The sequence below is a fragment of the Asparagus officinalis genome, chromosome 7 (genome assembly GCF_001876935.1).
Source record: "Asparagus officinalis chromosome 7, Aspof.V1, whole genome shotgun sequence".
In the NCBI taxonomy this organism is placed as follows: domain Eukaryota; kingdom Viridiplantae; phylum Streptophyta; class Magnoliopsida; order Asparagales; family Asparagaceae; genus Asparagus; species Asparagus officinalis.
Window position 1 is genome coordinate 28707136 of NC_033800.1, and position 20305 is coordinate 28727440.

The 20305-nt window shown below is 40.3% G+C and overlaps 1 protein-coding gene across 1 annotated transcript; it reads right to left on the reverse strand.

The window, feature by feature from the left end:
- Positions 12721-17796, reverse strand: LOC109848979 (translocase of chloroplast 159, chloroplastic-like). The gene is made up of 2 exons (XM_020418732.1): positions 16466-17796; positions 12721-15880 (listed from the first exon to the last, which is right to left on the reverse strand). Exons 1-2 carry the CDS (start codon positions 17615-17617, stop codon positions 12962-12964), a joined length of 4071 nt encoding a protein of 1356 aa, XP_020274321.1. The 5' UTR covers positions 17618-17796; the 3' UTR covers positions 12721-12961.

The window sequence follows — 20305 nt, forward strand, 5'->3', positions numbered from 1 at the left end:
CTTGTTCATTATCCCACATGCCAGTTATTAGTAACCATTATTTGAATGTTTCAAGTAGAAGCCAGAATATCGTTAGGTAGTAAAGTAGATATGATTGATTCGAAAGTTCAACATAGTGATAACCACATTCAAAAAAAGGAATACTCCTGAAACAAATTTACTCTGATACCACTATAATAAAATCATAAATACCGTTTATAGACTATCTCCCACTTTACGCCGCCAAAACTTTCATAGAATCTAGAACATGTCAAGCCGAACAAATTAATACTGAAATGAGTTCAAAAATAAAACTAGAGTTACACTATTTCTAATATAAATAAAGATGATCAAACCTAAGACCAGTGCTCGACTTGCAAGAAAGTTTAGATTCGTTCATCCTTCACAGTCAATCAATGGAGCAGCGAGTAAATCTATGAGCAAGTCTGACCTCACCACACAAGATACTCCTGAAGACAGAGAGAGAAAACGACAGAACAATCCCAACAAGCGCAAGCTGAGCATATCTAGTGCTTGTCCTAATTGTGATTTGCCACTGCGCTTGTTTGTTCAGGCTAACAAACTTGCCAACATTTGATTCCTTCCAATGTTCACTGCAGATTCCCAAATTAGTCCAAATCCAAGATCACCCGCACTTCATCAGCTGAGAGCCCCAATGGGGAAAATGCTGCCAATGGGGATAATCCTTACTCTCTAAGACGAGCCTCAAATTGGCCCATATAGCCACATCACCTTGCGGCTCGGATTGTAACCTGCTCAGCCACAGAGCTACCTCCTTCCGATCATTTAGCTGGTCCTCGACCTTCAATCCGCTGCAGGTCTCACCTAGAAAGTCATGGATATCCAGACGGTCGTTTTTTTTTCTTCATTCTTGACTTGGTCTCGCCACGGACAATGTAATGCAAGCTGCTTGCAACAGACTGGATGTCAAGCAGCAGAGAAGAAACAAGTTCTCCATGCTTGGGGATGAAACAGAGGAATCAAATGACATGTTGAAATTTTCTTGTCTTTGGTGATCTGAACAGCTATGCCCTCCGGAAACCGGTTGGCGATAGCAAGGGTTCCTCGAGCTAACACCCATCATAGCACAATCATGCTCAAGACCGTGTGTATCAAACTGCCCTCGTGAAAGCCTGTGAAATTTGGCTCCAAAGAACGGTATCGATAGGTAGGAAAATTTCACGTCAAAGAAGCCGCAACACACATATCAGTAATGGAACGGAACTGCTGCTGTGCACCATCTGATCAAAATCCTCGCCATCGTCCCCATAGGTGACTCTCTCCCTGCGCTTTTCTCTCCTCTTCTTCATCTCTTCAACCTCCTAATCTCTCCTTTATTACTGTTTCTTCGTGAGGAGTTTAACTCGATAATCATACTCATCAAAGTAGGCTCCTTTTGCTCCTCTGGTAAGTTTGGCAAGCTGCAGAATTTCTTAGAGCTTAAAGGAAGCTGATCATAACTCATGCTCCTCTTCATCTTCTGCATCAAAAATCATCTAGGTCTACGTCAGATCTCCTGGTCGCCGCCCTGGTCACTGGAAAGCTTGGGAATGGGCTTCTGGATCTGCAGTAGGTCACAACAAATTAAGGGGGGGTGGGAGCGAGAGGAATTCCAAAACTCCAGCGGACTAGATCTTGAAGTATTCAAAAGGCAAAGTAGCCTCAGTGGAGAATTTATAATGAATAGCACAATAGCAGCAACTGACCTCCAGCTTTGACCATGGCAGCACCTCTGCCCTTCTTGTCCTCCTAACTCAGATGGTTCTCAGCTAAACCACCGGGTTCATCAGCTATGTCTCAACCGTTATGCGAATGGAATGGGTCGACACAAGTAGATCTCTGAGCTATGGACACCTCGTAGCTCAAAGAGAACCCATGCGGCCCTTCTGGCTCGGAGCCCAGAGCAGCAATGGTGAGAGAACTATGCCCATTCAACCAAAATTAGAAAACCAAGGCACTAGTAAATGGACCTCAACAGAGGCAATCATTGGAAATCCGATCTGGTATCAGCCTATCCACATAGAAACATTAATCTGGAGCATTTCTTAGTATACTTCTTTATGACGATAAAATTTTCTATTTGTTGCTTGTTCATAGCTGAAGATCTAAGACCAGGGGTGTCTTTATAACTCGAAGGTTAACCCATCCACAACACAAAACTTCTTACTTGAAGTTTGCTAGGTTGAAAGCATTTTATGAAGACCTTTTCTTCACGAAAATTGAATTTATGTTGCCCACTCTTGCCCACCCACGTCTTCCCAAGCGACGGAGAATGTTTAACAATAGAACTTCAAATCCTCCTCACCTCCTCTTCGATTCGCACTGGCCTTCTCTGAGCACCCTCCGTGCTAAAAGACCGACCCATTTGTCTCCCTACTTTATCCCTTACAGCAATATTATAGACGGTTACGAGAACCTGAAGACAGCAATAGTGTCTTCAGACAGTGCTGATCCAACCTCATAATGAGCTCGAGAACACTACTCTAATTCCTCAACCTTTTTCATCGTAGTTTCTCTCTCTTCACTCAGTTTTTTCTCAGGTTCGGCAGTTACCACTAGTACTCTGAGGGACTAAAATGAGACACAGACCGTCCAGAAGCTGCCGCAAACTGAGGCACCCAGAGAACCCACCCAGCAGGTGGTCCATGGCAGAAACATTGAGCTGCATCTTGAAAGTACAGTAAATTTCTTCTGAAAACCACTAGTTGTGCTTCAACAAAGACAGCCAATGCAGCAGAGTCAAATACTCTTTCTCATTCACCCTCTCATCAGATGTTGCGTCTTCATCAGAATCGAAACATCTGCCTCCATTTGATTCCCGGTAAACTATTTGACGCTATCAATAACTAGTGCTTGAAGAACCTCCTTCCATTTCTTTATAAGTTGCCTTGCAGTTCAGAGCTATCAATATTCCACACCTAGAGTTGCTCGTCAGAAACATTGTCATCCTCCACTTCCTCTCCGCATTTGAACAGTTTCATCATCATCAGTACGTGAGAGACATCGATTCAGGCTCTACCTTCTCACATAACAACGTAAACAGCAAAGTGCTTCCGCAGAATTCACAGGCCAGACCCACTTCCGTTACATTGAATTTTAAAGACTGATCTATCTGTCTCCTTCTTTTAGAAATCTTCTGCGGGGCAGTGGAGGTTCACATCATTGACGAGGTCTTCAATCCCACCACCATCACGGGGTTTGCTTCTAGATCAGTCAAAAACTGATGTGAAGTAACACACCCTTTTCCACCTCGGTGTTCTGTTCAGAGTAAACAGCCAAAAATCATGATATATTCGCAGAATTCAAACTTGGTTGCACAAATCTAGCAATGAAAATATATAGACATAGAGCATAAACTCACTAGCAAATGAAAATTAGAAGGATATGATAGTGGTAATTAACAAAAGATTAGGCCTAAATGAAATCTGAATGCAAGACGGAATTCATGTAGACGACCAAAATTTTGTGTGCTTGGCTTCAGCAGTTCAAAGGTGCATTTACTCCTATTCCCCTCAACCCATCCCCACCTCCAAACCCACCACCCCAAAAAACAAAAAAGAAAAATCCAATTAACTCCACCCCCCCCCCCATGTTTGCTATACACTCCAACAGTAACTTTAGGATTGGATTGCCAATGCCCTTTTGACTTGTCTTTTGTTCTGAGAGCAAGGAGCAATTTAGTCCAACACCCAAAGTTACTGTTTGGGTTAATAGTTGTCCTCCACCCACACAACCCCACCCAACACAAAAAAAAAAAAAAAAAAACAAAACCCAAACTGTTGTTGCATTTATCTCCCAATACCTATTTCTTTATGAAGCAAAATTCCCTTAATCTCACATCTATCCTTTTGCATCCATTGACAAGGACGTATTTAACAAAAAAAATATTCATCTAAATTATCTTGTATTCTAATATTGATTTGCTTTCTCCCCCTTCTCTCTCATTTCTAGTTCTTAGAATTTATTTGTTCCCATGTTCGCAAACTTGTTTATATATATTTCCTCTTCATTCGATTAAATCTTATTATGAAAGGAATAATTGTATTTTTGGTCTCCATCTAAGAGATTTATCTTGTCCGGGAAAGTGATGAGAGAAAAAAGTAAGGGGATAACTTCCTACTCCTCCGCGGACACCATCGGAGCATAAATACAGTTACCCTTCGTTTCTATTGTTCTTTATTGTTGAATAAAAACTAGCACAATACCAAACAGAATTCTAATTCAGATTCTAAACTCGAAACAGTTACCAGGTTCAGGCTTCTCTGCCACCGTGCCATCAACAGTTTTGTTCTCGCAGCTCCACCGTGTCTCCTCCTCAGCTTACTACGCATGCAGCTCAACAGAATACTGCTACTCATTCTCTTTGGCCATAAACAGTATTTAGTTTCTGTTCCGCATCCTCAGACTCCACTAACCGTAACAATCTGGCCAAAGAAGAAGTCATTTCCCTTTGCCAATAACCTCCTTATCTTTCTCCGACACATCATCATCTAGTTCCTCCTTTCTGCCAGACTTAAGCTCACGTGACGTATCTACAGCATTGGTTTCAACTCCACCTTCAAAGTCTTCCACTGCTTCTTCAAATTTATTAGAACAACAATGTGAGATCAAACTCTTTTCTCTGCTCAGCAGCAGGTCTGGAATCAGTTTCCCTCCTGTGATTCTTGAAGAACCTACTTCTCCATCTTGCGTTCCAAGTCTGCCCCTTCTTCTCTCAGAGAGCGAAGCTGTTGCGAGCTTATTGCTTCAGATTCTCATTTGCATCGAAGCCTCAGTTTGCCAGCAGAGACTCCAATTCTTCACTGTCCATCTTCAGCCTCAACACTCGTCACAAGATTTCCTTCATTGCAGCCTCAACCTAACCTCAACGGCTTGATTTCGTATCGTCACAGCAAAATTATTCTCTGTTCCACCTCACACGACAGGCTCGAATTTGTATCGCTCACCGAATTCTGCCGTTTTCTACATTTTCAGCAAAACCCAAACATTCCTCAACTCCATCAAGACGTCAGTCTTGATCCCTCTCTTCAAATTTGACACATCCAAACTCACCCCTCAACTCTCTCATCCTTTACCCAACAGCATTGAGGGATTTCCTAAACCAATTTACGTTTCACCCTTCTCAACGCGGCAGGGAATTTCCTTAGTCCTCCGTCCACGCCGTCCCGATCATCGGTAGACCCGCCGGCGTCTCAATGGATAAAGGATCGCCGTTTCCCTTCTCTTTTGGATGAGGGAATGAGCGATCGCTCCACCAGATTCGGACATCCATGACGTATTAAAAACTGGAATTGGATACGAAGGGAGGAGTTGAATTTTAGAGCTGTTGGGTAGGTTTGAAGGAGCGAGTTGAGATTTGAGGGTGCTTTGGATTGGGTTGTTTAGATTAGATAGAGAGAGGGGAGGGAGGCGCCACCAAAGAGAACAAGGAAGGGAGATAGAAGCTTGGGTTATTTTATCTATCATTTATTATTTTATGACACTAGTAGTTAAAAATTATTAAAAAATTGAGATACAGTTTTTTTTCGGTAGCTTCACTAAACCCCAAACTTCAACATTGTGCAGTCGATTCCCTATTACTCTTGCCAAGAAAACACAAATAGTTTATGCAGTAAATTACATAAACCTCAAAGAACTTTCAGAATGCCATTTATGTTGTTGTTTTTTCCCTTCTAAGTATGGTTTATCTGCCCAAAATGCGAAACTGTATCAGAGTTTTTATGCGAATGCAAAGTTATTGTGTCGAGTACTAGTTTGAAATATTATATGCGTTATAATACAAATGTGAAAAAGTTCTTCGGTTAGTGTTTATCTTTTTTAAATTGTGGCCTCTAGACATAAAATATAATTATTGCTTTTTTATAAATAATTATGTCATTACCATGAAGATATTATGTATTTAATTTTTTTAGTGTTGATGACTAAGATAACATATCAGTTGAATCCAAAAGTATTGGTTGAAGTGGAATCGACCTTCGGATGATCTTTTGCCACTCCTGCCTTGCAGCTCCTGGCGGCATCGCAGCATTGGCGCACATCGTCGGCTCGAGTCGACCAGATGTAGTATGCGATCTATTGAAATCGTGGCTTGTGGAAGTCTCCTACAACCCTACGAATGCTGTAAGCTTCTGCCGTTCCAATGTCATTATCTGTGTGCTTGCCATCAATTGCTCATAGTTGGCGACTGCTTTTAGATGAGGATCGGCCAACTTCATTGTCTGCAATCGCACGAGGAGGACATGCGTGACTACACTTTCCTAGCTCCATGACTTTCAGCTCTTAGTGTCGAATCTTTGAATAGGCCGGATCTTTATTCTGCCCTGTTCACTGATCAAAAACACCATGAGTGAGCGCATTTCTGCTTAGTGTCAGCCAAAAAGTTGGATGAACTTTCGGCTGAGCCTGATAAAAACTGCTGAATGTTTCTTTTCAAAAGCATCCACTAACTGGTATTTGGAAAAAAAAAAATGGTGATGCGGAAACATCGATGATAACTTGCCTTCCGCAAGCTAAGCATGTTCATTACATCATAGTAACTCTCAACATGCTCGGGAGGGATCCCCTCGCCTTTGTAACTTCTCTATGTAGGTATTTTGACTTCACGCATGGCTGCCATGATATTCATCGGAGAGAGGGTAATTACCCCCCGTGCCCAGCACCGTCTATACACGTGGTCAGTATCTAGAGGCTCCTAGATAGCGGAAGGATTAGTGAGGACGATATGAAAGGAGTTTGGAGACCACTCCCTTACTGTTCCCGATATGGCTTGGGTCAGGGACTCTCGTCGTGTGGCCTCTTGATGAAACGATGATGATGGTGACGACGACAGGACGGTGCGCCTCACATGTTATCGCCGCCTCCAATTGCCATTTGCAAGCATCATTTGAGGAGTCTGCGATGAGAGGGTCTTCGTTGCAGTCCAGAGCATGGGTCTCGCCGTCGTCTCCAGAAGTGCGCGAGAGATTGGCTTGCTTTGGCTACGGAAAGCCGCTCTAGAATTCACGCCGTAAAAGTAGTAATTGCTCTTGAAAAGACCGAGAAGCTTTCGAGTTGTTTCCTCAAACTGAAGGCCGGTAACATATCCTTGGTGGCTTCATACAGGGACGAGACAGTCAGCACCCCTCGTTTAGAACTAACATATTTTCTCAAGAAGAAAAGTAGCCCACGGCTGCGCCAAATGTTAATGACTAAGATACATATTTAGTTAATCCAGAAAAGGCATCGTTTGTCTTGTATTGAAGAGGGCTGCTTCTCCCTGACTTTACTAGTTCTTGAATGGGTTTTGAAACAATCTACACAATGTAGAAATTGTGAGAGGAGGGGATATTTCCGTTCCGTCACCTATAACGATCAAGTTAGTTTATAAGCTGATAGAAAAATAAGATCTATACTGTTCTTTATAATTATACATATGTATGTCATGAGGTCCGATTTTTGAATCATCTCTATGTTCACTAATATACATGTACTTATACCAGAGTATAAGAGGTTGATTGTCACTTTGGCGAGCACAGTGGGGCGTGTAAAGTGTGCGGCTGTAGTTTAGTCAGCCTTTGCTTTACAGGTGTCGGCTAGCACTAGAGGAGTTGATCAAATTCGCATTAAATGAAAGTGTTATCGGCGCATGGAAGAGCCCAGTGGTCCGATGGTCATGAAGACATATCGAGGCTAGAAGCATAATCTCTGACATTATTAAAATCGATGTGACATGTTGCTAGGCAAAATAGCCTCGCAATAAGGAATGACTTTCGAGCGCCGTCTCCGTGAGCTTGGACGAGTGGTCGAGGCGGACCTTCGATTCGGTCTGACAGAGGGGTCGACTAACTCTGCCTTTCGTTCGTCATGAGGAAAATGTCGACTCGATGAGTCTGAAAAAATCATCTTATGCCTCGCAACCTCCATCTGACGACTGAGACCGAAAATTGGCGAACCAGCTATTGGCCAATCGAACCTGTTACCGCATATAAGAAAATAAACTAATCGATCGCTTGCCATACACTACTATTTCAGTGAGTGGACACCATAACATTTTAGAAAACATTCCACTCCAATGCAAAATTAGTTATTTTTTGTAAAATTTTGTTATTCTTTATAATATATATTTAGATTTATTTATTTTCAAGAAAATGATATTTTTTCCTTAACGTATTGATTAACATCTCAAGTTCCTCTCAAGTATTTGGTTTATACTATTTGCCCCTCAAACATATATTATGCATTCTCACTTTTGGTCTACTTAAATATTACAAATCATGACTTAAATTTTTGGGTATTATTTTCATGTGTTTTATTCAGTTTCACCTTTTCCCCAAACTACAAAAATTAATATAACTTTTCCTAAAGTTTTTATTCTTACTCTTTTATGAATTAAATTGCTTACTCATTTTTATTAAATTTGTTTTTAAAGTACAAAATATAAGAAATATAACCAAAAAATTTATCACATAAACTTAATCTCTAATAATTTTGAGTTTACACTCATAAAATATCACAATTGTAATACTGGGGTGGAACCTGAACAGAAACCAAACACAAACAATGGACAAAAAAAAAACAAAGGGGGTGGAAGCCAGGGGTAAGATTAATAGTATTAACGGGTAAATAGCGACAAAATTGCTCAATACTTTCAAGAGAAGATAATCATTTTGGGTCCTTATTGTCACTACTGGCAAGATAAACATCATGGGTATAATCAATAATAAAAGCTTAAAGCCCTGTGTGCTTATAGGTTCTTATTACACTAGGGCCAATATGTGCAAAATTCCAGCAGTAAGAATTACAAATGCTAACAGAGGATTTTCGCAGACAATGGTAACTATCGGGTGGTACGCTGCAAAACAATAATACTAAAAGGAAGTTTGTGCAATTACCGTACGCATAAACATTATGCCGACTAAGCGGTCTTTTGCAATCGAAAGTAAATTAAAATAAGTATATTTACTTTTTCTTTTTTCAAATGAATTTTTACTATCCACATTAGTATGAAGTGAAATATAGGTTAGTTGAAAATAAATTACTAGTATGGAAATTGTAACGGACGCTGATGAGGCTAAATTAGAGATTAAATTAATTAATTATATTTAATAATTATTTAATTAAATGGTTGCCAGCTTTTTGTTGCTTTCCATGTGGGTTCAACGCTTTTTTAGAAGAAGTTAAAATTGTATTAAATCTTTGCGGCAAGTTTTTTACATTCACATCATATTATATTGATGTAAACAGATAATAAAATATTAAAACAATCACTTTTACTTTCATTACTTTTTTCATTATGGGTGTTTGTTGCCTAAAGAAGTGGAAATCAAGAAATGGAAAACTATTCTAAGAAGAATTGTTGGGACGAGTTTGATTTGCTAAAAGAGAGAAAGAAAATCGGCAATATAAATGGGATGGATGAAATGAGTTGTCCCTTATTATAGAGTAATGTGAGTATTTTTTAGAAAACTTGTTTTATTTGTTTGCGTTAGCGAAAAAATTAAGCGAGGATAATTATAAAACCATATTTCTTTATAGTTTTTTCTTTTTGTTCATTCTAAAAATAGAAAATAGAGAGTTGTGAATGTTATTATTATTTTGGATGATGTGATACACACTTAAGGGGAAATTGTTTCTAGCTTTTTTGGAGAAATGGATGAATGAATGAGTAATGAGATGATATGAGTGTCACCATGTAGTGGATTATGGGATAGTTAAAATGATGAATGGGATGAGTGATTGTGTGTGGATGCAAAATAAATTTTATTAGATTGGTGAATTGAGTTGTGTGAGATAAAGATAATATTTTATAGATGTCGGGAACTGTGTGGATAGGTGTTGGCATGAAATAATTTATTTATTATATATGTTGCATGATGGTTAGATAAAATATTATAGATGTTGTGCGGTGGATTTTAGGATGTAAATGAATGAATTGTTATACTTTTTAAATTTTCTTGCGTTTATTCTATTATGGTTTTTAGGAAAAACCAAGACCAGGCCCTATATGCAGAAGTGAACACCGTAAGCCTCCTTTTGCTTACATGGTGCATTTGAAGGATCATGGCAAATTTACGCCAGAATTAAGCACTCTAGAGTTCCTTGGAATTGGTATTGATGAGATAATGGTTGTTACTTTCCGAGTGAAGGAAGCAATTGATGCCGTGACAGATAAGCTTTTATTGCATTCTATGATTTAAACAGTTCAGGTTTTAATCACATAAAAACAACGGTCCAAAAAAGACTAACAAGCAAGCAGGCGGCTCATTTGGACTTCAAGCGCCCAAGTTACCTTGGTACTGCGAAAGCTATTGACCCTCAGTTCTGTTTTTGCAATTTTGCACGCAAAGTTTTATAATGATCACGTTTATTTGCAATTTTGAGCTAGTTTCTACATTTTGCCCTAAACTTTCAATATTGATAATTGATAAGAGTATTATTGCCTAATACATTAGCATTGTGATATTCTCGGAGCAAAATTATGGTCTTTTTTGTTTGGGGGCGGGGGGGGGGGGGCGGGTCGCTTTGGCTGATCAAGGGGGGTATCAAATCATCAAAAATTGAACTTCAAGGTATCAAAGTTACAAGAGCAGAAACTTTTAAGTGTATTAAGCACAGATAGCCCTTCCGTATATAATGGAATGTGCTTTCAGCTGATAGTGAACTTCCTGACAAGATTTCATCTCAGATGTTTGCAAAGCAAACTTCATGATGGCTCCAAACAAAGACCCCACAGGGCAAACAATGAGTCTATAAACCAAGGAAACGCGAGCAACTTGAACCCAAGCAGCACAAGCCAAATATTTCAAACACTCAGATCATGATATCAAAAGCCTAAGGCTTTCAAACAGCTTCTGCACAAGCATAAAAGGTGAACATTGTTGAATCCGTGTAAACAAATACTAGATACTCATGCGGCATACAGGTATTTTGCATGTGAATTGTACACAAGAAAGCATGGTGATCCCCAGAACATCACAACGTGATTTCAAAGTACTCCGGTGATCTGAGAAAATTGAAAACCTTAAACAATTTCACCAGGGGTGTCGTTACGCACGCCAAGTTTGAACGCTGAGGTCATTCACTCAGTCGGCAAAGGAGAAGATCGTAAGGACTGTTGTAATCAAACTAATGTTTTGTGTGCGTGTAGAAGCAAAGGATAGAGGTTGTAACAAGTGGTATTTCAGTACCGAAAAGAAGAGTCGAAGTTTACACAACAGAGTAACAAACCACTGCCAGAACGTTGCATAATCGTAGAGAGGGGGAAGGGGAGAGAGAGAGACTTTCATAGGATATCTTGGGGTACCAGAATATAATTAATCCAAAAAATAAATCATAAGGAACAAATGCTACAAGAAAAAGAATAACAAACACATGAAATATTTGTTAAGTTTCTGGACCAATAATTTTGGGTAGAATTCTCCCAAGGTCATGAATAGCTTCCTCAGGTCCAGAAAAAATAAAGAAAGAAAGAAAACTATGTCATAAAAATCTGTAGCAGAGTTCCGCGTTAACTAGAACATGCTGTTATAATGCAATCCATCAATTCACCAGTTTAAAGACCCAAAGCAGTTCAGAAACTGTAGTTTGTGCCAGTGACGGGAGATTTGGAGATGTAAGGTCTTACAAATAATGTAGGATGACAAATGTCGATGTTGTCCCTTTTCATTGAAACGAACGATCGAGCCTGATATGCACATAATACAATGCTTTGGGCACTCGTACCTTATTCAAAGTTTTATTTATCCAATAGGTAACCATGAGATATCATGATGAAAATTTTGGCAGGGTGAAAAACGTGCAAGAAGAAGCTCGGTATTGACATAGATCAAATATTGCCTTGGAGACAAGCCGAAGTGAGAGTATCTCTGGGTTCAACACTGAGTATGAGAAAAAGAAATTGAGAGACCTCTCTCTCATAGGTGAAGACTGAGGATGCATCACCCTATTAATCTAAGTGTCTTCAAAGTGAAACAAAGGAAAAGGGCAACACAAGGACAACAATAAAACCATTCATAAACTAATACATATTGTGATTTCGTTTCAAGTATATCATGCACAAGAGCTTCATGCCTGAAAGTTAGCTGAAGTAGATACTAAAAAAAACCTGTGGTATGAAAGGTTAAAGCAATAACGGCGTTTAACTTGTAGCAGAGAACAGAACAATGAGTATTATTAAAGGTCTCTTCCACCCTACATCAGAAATCCAAAGTTGTTGAGGTTAGAATTTTTCTATTTATATTCAAGCTTGCCACCACATGTTTGAACATTCTTTTTTATGGGCTAAAACCTGGACAATTTTATGCAACGCTACAGTTTTTAAATCCGTTTTTAACATGAATCAGATGGGATTTGAACCTAATTGCTCGGACACCACTTCAAAGGTCTCATCCACTGTACCAGAGCTCCTAAGTAGTGGTGAGGGTTGAGATTATAATTTTATAGTCTAGCAACCATGAAGTGGTTGTCTTGAAGGAAATCAAAGCAACAGCATATATCACACCAGCCATACTGATTAAACACATTACAGAAAGAATATTTAAGGCAGGCATTTTCTTAGTTATGCCTGAGCCTGACGGTTTGTTATTAGTGTAAGGGATAGAGCTTTCCTCTACAAGGAGTTTTGTGCAGTAGAAGCCAGAAAATTTTGGTAGTAGAAGGTAGAGAATTAGAGATAATGATCAAAGCATTGATAATAGCCACATTGGAGAATTAAAAATGTAGAGATACGTATGCTCGAACATATAAATGAAAATTGACAGAAGTGTATAACTTTTTGCCCACCATTTTATGCACCAAAAGTCTTATAATCCGAGAACAATATCAATCGACCAAATTCAACTGCTCAAATAGAGTTCAAAATTCAAAATAGGCGTTCATTATTGAAATATAATAAAGACTTTGATACCGAACTATGCTCTGATTCAAGAAACCCTAACTCCGTCATCCTCTCACAGTCTAACTAATGATAGCTCTGAAACTAAATCTAGTGAGCGAATTCAGACTCACCCGGCCAGATGTTCCTGAAGACAGAAAGAGCAACTGGAATGATCCCAACAAGTGCAAGCTGAAGATGATCTGAGGAGCTTGTCCGGATCGTGATCTGCCCGCTGCGCTTGTTGTTAAGGCCAACACGAACTGCCACCTTTGAGTTCCTTCCAATATTCACCTGAGACTGCAAATTAGCACCTAAAGCCAAGTCACCACGCCACTTCATCAGCGAGAGCCCCAATGTGGAAAGTGATTGGCCAATGGGATAATCCTTCTCTCTAAGACGTGCTTCCAAATTAGCTCCATATGCTACATCACCTTGGGCTCGGATTGTACCTGTGCTAGCCACCAGAGCTACCCTCTTTCCAATCATAAGCTGGTCCTCAACTTTCAATCCAGTTGCCACAGTGTCACCTAGGAAAGTCACAGATATTCCAGCCGCCGTCTTGTTTTTCTTCAAGTTCCTGAACTTGGTCTCACCACGGAGAATGTAAGCAAGCTGTTTCCCAATGGACTGGATGTCAAAGCCAGCAAGAGAAGAACCATTCTCCCCATGTTTGGCTGAAATGGAAGAATCCAAATGAATGTTGAAATCCTTTTTGTCTTTTGTGATTTGAACTGCAACTGCTGCAGGAAACCGGTTAGCAACAGCAAGACTCTCCTCAAGGCTAACACCATCATAGCCACAATCATGGTCCCAGCCGTGGGAATCCAGTACAGGCCTTGTCAGAAGCTGCGAAGTTGGCTCCAAGAAACGGTACCGATAGCTAGGAAGATCACAGTCAAAGGAAGGCGGCAATACCATGTCAGGTAAAGGAACAGGCACTGCAGCTGGTGCACCATCCTGATCAAAATCTTCACCCATGTCCCCATAGGGTGACTCTTCCCTGCCGCTTTTCCCTCTCTTCTTCATCTCCTTCAACCTCCTAATCTCCTCCTTAAACTGTTTCTTCTGAAGAAGTTTAACTCGATAATCATATTCATCAAAGTAGGCCCTTTTTTGCTCCTTGGTAAGTTTGGCAAGCTGGGATTTCTTAAGAGGCTTAAAAGGAGGAAGCTGATCATATTCATCCTCCTCTCCATCTTCTGCATCAGAAAAGTCATCCAGGTCTATGTCAGAATCTCCATCATCACCGCCCTGGTCACTGGGAAGCTTTGGATGAGTTCTGGACTGCAGTAGGGTTGACAACAAGTAAGGGAGGGGTGGGGAGCGGAGGCGGAATCCAAAGAGCTTTCCAGGGCTAGGATCTTGAAGCTTCAAAAGGGAATTAGCCTCGGCGAGAATCTTTGAGGAATAGCACAATAGCAGCAGCTGAGGCCTCCAGCTTTGGCCATTGGGAAGCACCCTCTGCCCTTCTCTGTTCCTCCTACATGAAGGGTGGTTCTCAGCTAGAGCCACCGGGTTCATCAGCCTCATGTCACCAGCAGCTTGTCGAATTGAATGCTGAACAACGTGAGATCTCTGAGCTATGAACACCTCATAGCTCAAAGGAGAACCATTGGGCCCTTCCGGTGGAGCAGAAGCAGCATGGGTCAGAGCAACTATGGCATTGAACCAAATAGAAGAACCCAAGGCACCAGTAATGGACCTCAACAGAGGCAAATCGTTAAAATCACGAGTCTGGGTATCAAGCCGATCGACATAGAGAACAATATCTGGAGGGCATTTCTTAGTATACTTCTTTATGGATGATAAAATTCTTCTATTTGTTGCTTGCTCCATTGCTGAGGATCTAAGACCAGGGGTGTCTATAACTCGAACTTTAACCCCATCCACAACACCAGAAATCTCTCTAACTGAAGTTGTTGCTGCTTGGAAAGCATTTGTATGAGACTTCTCTTCACCGAAGATGGAATTTATGGTTGCGCTCTTGCCCACGCCAGTCTTCCCAAGGATGAGAATGTTACAAGAGAACTTCAAATCCTCTTCACCCTCCTCTTCGAGTTGCACGGCCTTTCTCTTAGCAGCCTCAATGCTAAAAGACCGGCCCATTTGCCTCCCTCTTCTGATCCCTTCAGCAAGATTTAGGCGATATAGAACCTGAGCAGCTACAGTATCTTCAGATGTATGACCTAACCTCATAATGAGACGAAGAAACTTCACTCTAATGTCCTCAACCTTCTCATGCAGTTTCTTCTCTTCTTCAGTCATTTCATTCTCGGGCTCTGCGGTTACCGCCAGCTCTGAGGGACTGAAAAGTGTAGGTCGAGCAGACCGGCCAGGAGCTGGCCGCAAAGCTGCAGCAGAGGAACCCAATCCAGCTGGTCGGTCCATGGAGAAAACTTGAGTGCCATCTTGAGAAGATATGGTAAAATTTCCCTCAGAAGAACCACCAGTTGCTGCCTTCAACAAAGCAGCCAAGGCAGCAGAGTCGAATAACTCCTTTTCACCGCCCTCCTCGTCAGTGTCCACTTCTTCATCAGAATCAGAAACAATCTGCCCTTCCATTTCATGTCGGTAACTGTTAGAGCTCTCAAAACTGGTGGCTGAAGACCCTCCCTCCATTTCTTTTATAATTTGTTTCGCAGTTTCAGAGCTATCCAATATTGCAACCCTAGGTTGCTGGTCAGTAACATCACCATCCTCCTCTTCCTCTTCTGCCTCGTTCTGAATAGGGTTTTCATCATCATCATCTACATGAAGGCCATTGTTTTCAGGCTCTACTTTCTCACCATGAACAGAAACAGGCAGCACGCTTCCAACAGATATTTCACAGGAAGTCCCGCTCTCCGTTATACCTGAATTTTCTAAAGGTTGTATTTCTGTCTCCTTGCTTTTAGAATCTTCTACAGGGGCAGGTGAAGGTTCAACATCCTTGTGCAGGTCTAAATCCCTACCACCATCACTGGGTTTTGCTTCTAAATCAGTTGAAACTTGATCTGAAGTAGATACACCCTTTTCCTCCTCAGTTTTCTGTCAGAAAAAATAGTAAAATTATCAGTCAGTCTATGATTTGCAGTATCAAACTCGGTTGCAAAATTCTTAGCAATCTAAACATATATGTCATGGAATAGATGAAATAAATCCAAGGATTTTGTTCAAGAACAAAATCTTATTGGAACTGTCCATAGCTGGTTCATCCTTCAAAAGTCAGAACCATATTGCATCCCGGATCTGATGATATAAAATGAATTGAGATACTATTTTATAAACACGAACTTATCTTGAATATATCAACCATTTCTTTATTTTCCAATCACCCTGAAAGGACGAAAGAAACATCTTGTTTTTTCTTCAAAAAATTTTGATCTTAATGGAAGCATAAACTAACATATGACCATAGGAATATCAAAGAGAACTTAGTCGGAGACAATTACGAAGGATATGATAGTAATTAAGTTAACGAAGGAGATAAACCAAACTGAAAATTAATGAAAGAAATGGATTAATGTAGCTGACCCCAAAATTTTGGGATTAAGGCTTTGTTGTGAAGAGCATAAACCAACATAGTTATCAATGGAATTCAAATATTCTTAATCTTAAAATAGAAACATTTACCAGGTCAATGCTTCCCTGTGAACCGGTTGCATCATCAGCTTCATTCTTGTCGGCCTCAGTATGTACGGTCTCCTTCTGCACATCCTTTGACTCGGTCGCAGCATGAACTTCTTGACTCATGGCGAGACTATCAGTATCTTCAAGGTTTTCGGCCACAACAGCCTCTGCAACCTTAGACTCCACTGACCCATCAACAATCTCAGTTTCATTCTGAGCCAAAGCAGAATTCACTTCCTCTTTGTTAATAACTTCAGTGTCTTTCTCAGGCACAGCAGCATTCATTTCCTCTTTCTCTGCAGCATTAGACTCCACCATATCGGTATCTGCAGCATTGATTTCAACTTCTACAGGCTTCAAAGCCTCTGCTGCTTCTTCAAGATTTTGATCAGAACCAACTAAATCAACGTCAACATCTCTCTCTGTTTCAACAGAAGGCTTTGAATCAGTTTCCTCTTCAGGTTCTTGAATAGAACCAACACGACTTGTGGCTGTTACTGCTTCAAATTCTCTGTTTCCATCCAAGCCCTCGTCTTTTTTCTCATGTTGAGCAGCTGCCGGCTCCCCATTCTTCTCTGAGCCAGCCTCAGCCTCAACCTCAACAGGTTTTAAGTTTGTACTCTCCACCGAATTATTCCCCATCCCAGCCTCATTCTCATCCTCAACAGATTTCAATTTTGTATTCTCCACCAAATTCCCATAATTCTTCTCATCTTCAGCAGCACCCAAATCATTCCCCTCAGCTCCAGCAACAAAACTCTCACCCTTCACCTCCTCCTCCTCTTGAACTGCAGAATTCACCTCTTCTGCATTCGACCCACCACTAAAAACCTCGCCTTTTTCACCTCCACCATCAGAATTTCGTACTTCTTGATTCAATTCCCCCTCAACTTTATCCTCTACGACTTCAGAAACCCCATCCTCAACCGCAGGCGAGCTCTTCTTAGCCTCATCAAGATTAGGGCTTCCACCCCTCTCAACCGCGGGCAAAGGGTTTTTCCCATTCAAATCCTCGGACTCCGATGCAGTCTCGTAATCATCCTCGACAACAACCGGAGTCTCCAGATGAGATGACAAATCGCCGCCTCCGTTCTCTTTGGATTGAGAGATTGAGACGGAGTTAGCAGTGACCTTGGCTTCTGAATCCATTTGCATTGGAAACTGGGAATTTGGGGTAACGAAGTTCAAGGGTTTTAAGATTAGAGCAAAAATGGGACTTTTGAGGGGTTTGGGATTGTTGTGTGGCTTTACAAGGGGTTTTGGATTGGGTTTTGGGGCGAGAGAGGAGGAACGGAGAGCCTCACAAAGAAGAACTGGGAAGGAGATAAGAGTCTTGGGATATAATTATACTTTTAACCCCAAAAATAAAAAATAAAAAATAAAAACATGTTGAGATATTTGTTTGGAATTACATTTATCTCCTACATTAGCCGTGATTTGCTAAGTGGTAACACGTGAGAATAGGAACAAATTTTTGTTTTAAACCCATTTCAACTTTTTTTACCGAAATCGACCGACTCCTTTTTTATTTAGCGGAATCGACCCACTTCTCGGCCACATCAGCAACGTGGCCGAGAAGCGGGTCGATTTTTTTTTAATCCATTTAGCGGAATCGACCCACTTCTCGGTCACGTCAGCAACGTGGCCGAGAAGCGGGTCGATTTTTTTTTAATCCCGTCACTAAATAGTCGGGGTTGCCAACCCCGACTATTTTAAAAAGGTGGAATGGGCGTAGAGGATTTGTGAACAGTCAGTTATCCGGTGATATGAATGTTGACTTTATGTGAGATGTGGACCAGTGAGTTTTAGGATGGCTAGTTACATGACCTCGTTATTTAGATAATTATGGATTCTTGTGAGATGTAGGTCAGTTGTGTTCTTTTCATGCATAGATCGGAGTTAATATTTAATTATCTATAATTTGAGACATATGGTATATACATGAGAGTTTCCTTGTTTGGATTATTTCGTTCGACGTACTACGTCTCATGTTGTAGATTTTTAAGTATTAATTCCATCTATTGTATGATCTTGTTGCTCGGATGATTAGACTGATCGCTAGCTGCATGACCTCGTTACCTGATCGATTTTGGATGCTTTATGTTATCATTCAGTTGTACGTTCTTTTGTTGTTTCTGTTATCGTATCGTTTTTCGCATTGGATTTCCGTTCGTTCTATTTTCTTTGTGGGGTCGGGTCTTGCCGTGTGCCATACACGCTGACGTACACATGTTTTCTCTGGTGTACGTCAGACTTAGAGGAAGAACATGTTCAGCTGGGAGATCATCAGGAGCCAGAGGATTCTCAGCAGGAGTGCCTTGCAGATAGAGCAGAAGAAGAAGCCGAAGTCTAGTCGTCTCTTTTATTATATGCTGGTCCTTGTTTAATTTTATAGTTCTTTCTTTTTCTATTGATCGATGTATTTTGTATCTCTTCAGTATTCATTTGTTCAGTTTGTATAAGGGCATGGTTGACCCGAATATTATGTCTCGGATGTTATCCTATTTGTGATATGATCTTTTATTCTGAGTTTGTCTATTATATTCTTGCTGATTGTGATCGGGAACCTGTGACTTCGCATTGTATTTATTTCCAGACGCTTAGCGTATTGGATTGAGAAGAAAAGAAAAAGAAAAAAAATAGTGTATATTTCTTCTCAATCTAATACGTTGCGGGCTTGTTCATGTTCCGATTCCCATGTATTTTGGGAAGCGGGGCGTGACACACTATCTAGTTCATATTGTTTACCCATTGTGTTAGTTTTATATCCTTGCATATACATATATCATATTGTATATCTCTTTGATAGGATATATCATCTTGTGTTAGTTTATATATCCTTGCATATATATATTCATCATATAGGATATATCTCATTGTTCATATTGCTTATCCTAGCTTATATAGTTGTTATATTTTATATTTGCTAGGATAACTCATTAATTAATTTTTATTGGCATATAATCGGATTAGATTAGCATAAGACCCCAACCCCCCCCCCCCCCCTTTAGGGTTTAACAATTGGTATCAGAGCTTGGTATCAGAGATTGAATAATATGGTTTTTATTGCTTGTTCCTACGGTGGGAAAATTAATTATGGAATGAATAATATGTCGATGTACGTTGGAGAGGTATGGACGCCATGAATGATCTCGAAATCATGTAGTTACTATGACTTGATTAAGGAATTATACCGAGTTACTAAAATTAATCCACGAGAGTACCGACGAAAAATAATATGCAATTAGCCCATAGCTTTTGATAGAACATCCTGAAAGTACCCTAGAGGAGGGGTGAATAGGGTTATTGCTAATCTTATTAGATATTAATATCGATTAAAATTAATTAACAATATATCCTAACAATGATGATATTCAATAAGATATATGCAAGGATATATATGCAAAGAGGAAAATAAACAAGAAACAATATAAACAAATAGTGGACACAAAGTAAACAAGAAACAATATAAACAAATAGTGGACACAAAGAGCAATCCAAACACAATAATATGATCACAGAGTTCGGACCTTCCATCCTACGTCTCCACTCCCCACTCCAGGGGAGAACTCCACTATCAACACACCCGGTTTGGAAGCCGAAACTTCTCTATATACTCGGTTTTCTAGCTCACCAAAAACTCTACAAATCTCTTACAATGTACATACACAAACTACAACCTCAAGTGTTGGTCCTTACGTATCGCCTCCCTCAAGTGCTCGGCTTTACTACCTCTCTCTAGGTTTTACTACCGACGTCACTCATCTTGGTATCGACTACGTCCTCACCACACACTCCTCTTGGTGTAAATGTGTATTACAAAGCGATACTCTCACAATAAGG

Excerpts from the sequence above, each read along its gene's own strand:
- LOC109848979 (XM_020418732.1), bottom strand. The coding sequence starts at position 17,617 with ATGCAAATGGATTCAGAAGCCAAGGTCACTGCTAACTCCGTCTCAATC. Across the intron at positions 15,881-16,465 it reads CACAGGGAAGCATTGACCTG|AAAACTGAGGAGGAAAAGGG; the intron begins GTAAATGTTTCT and ends TTTTTCTGACAG.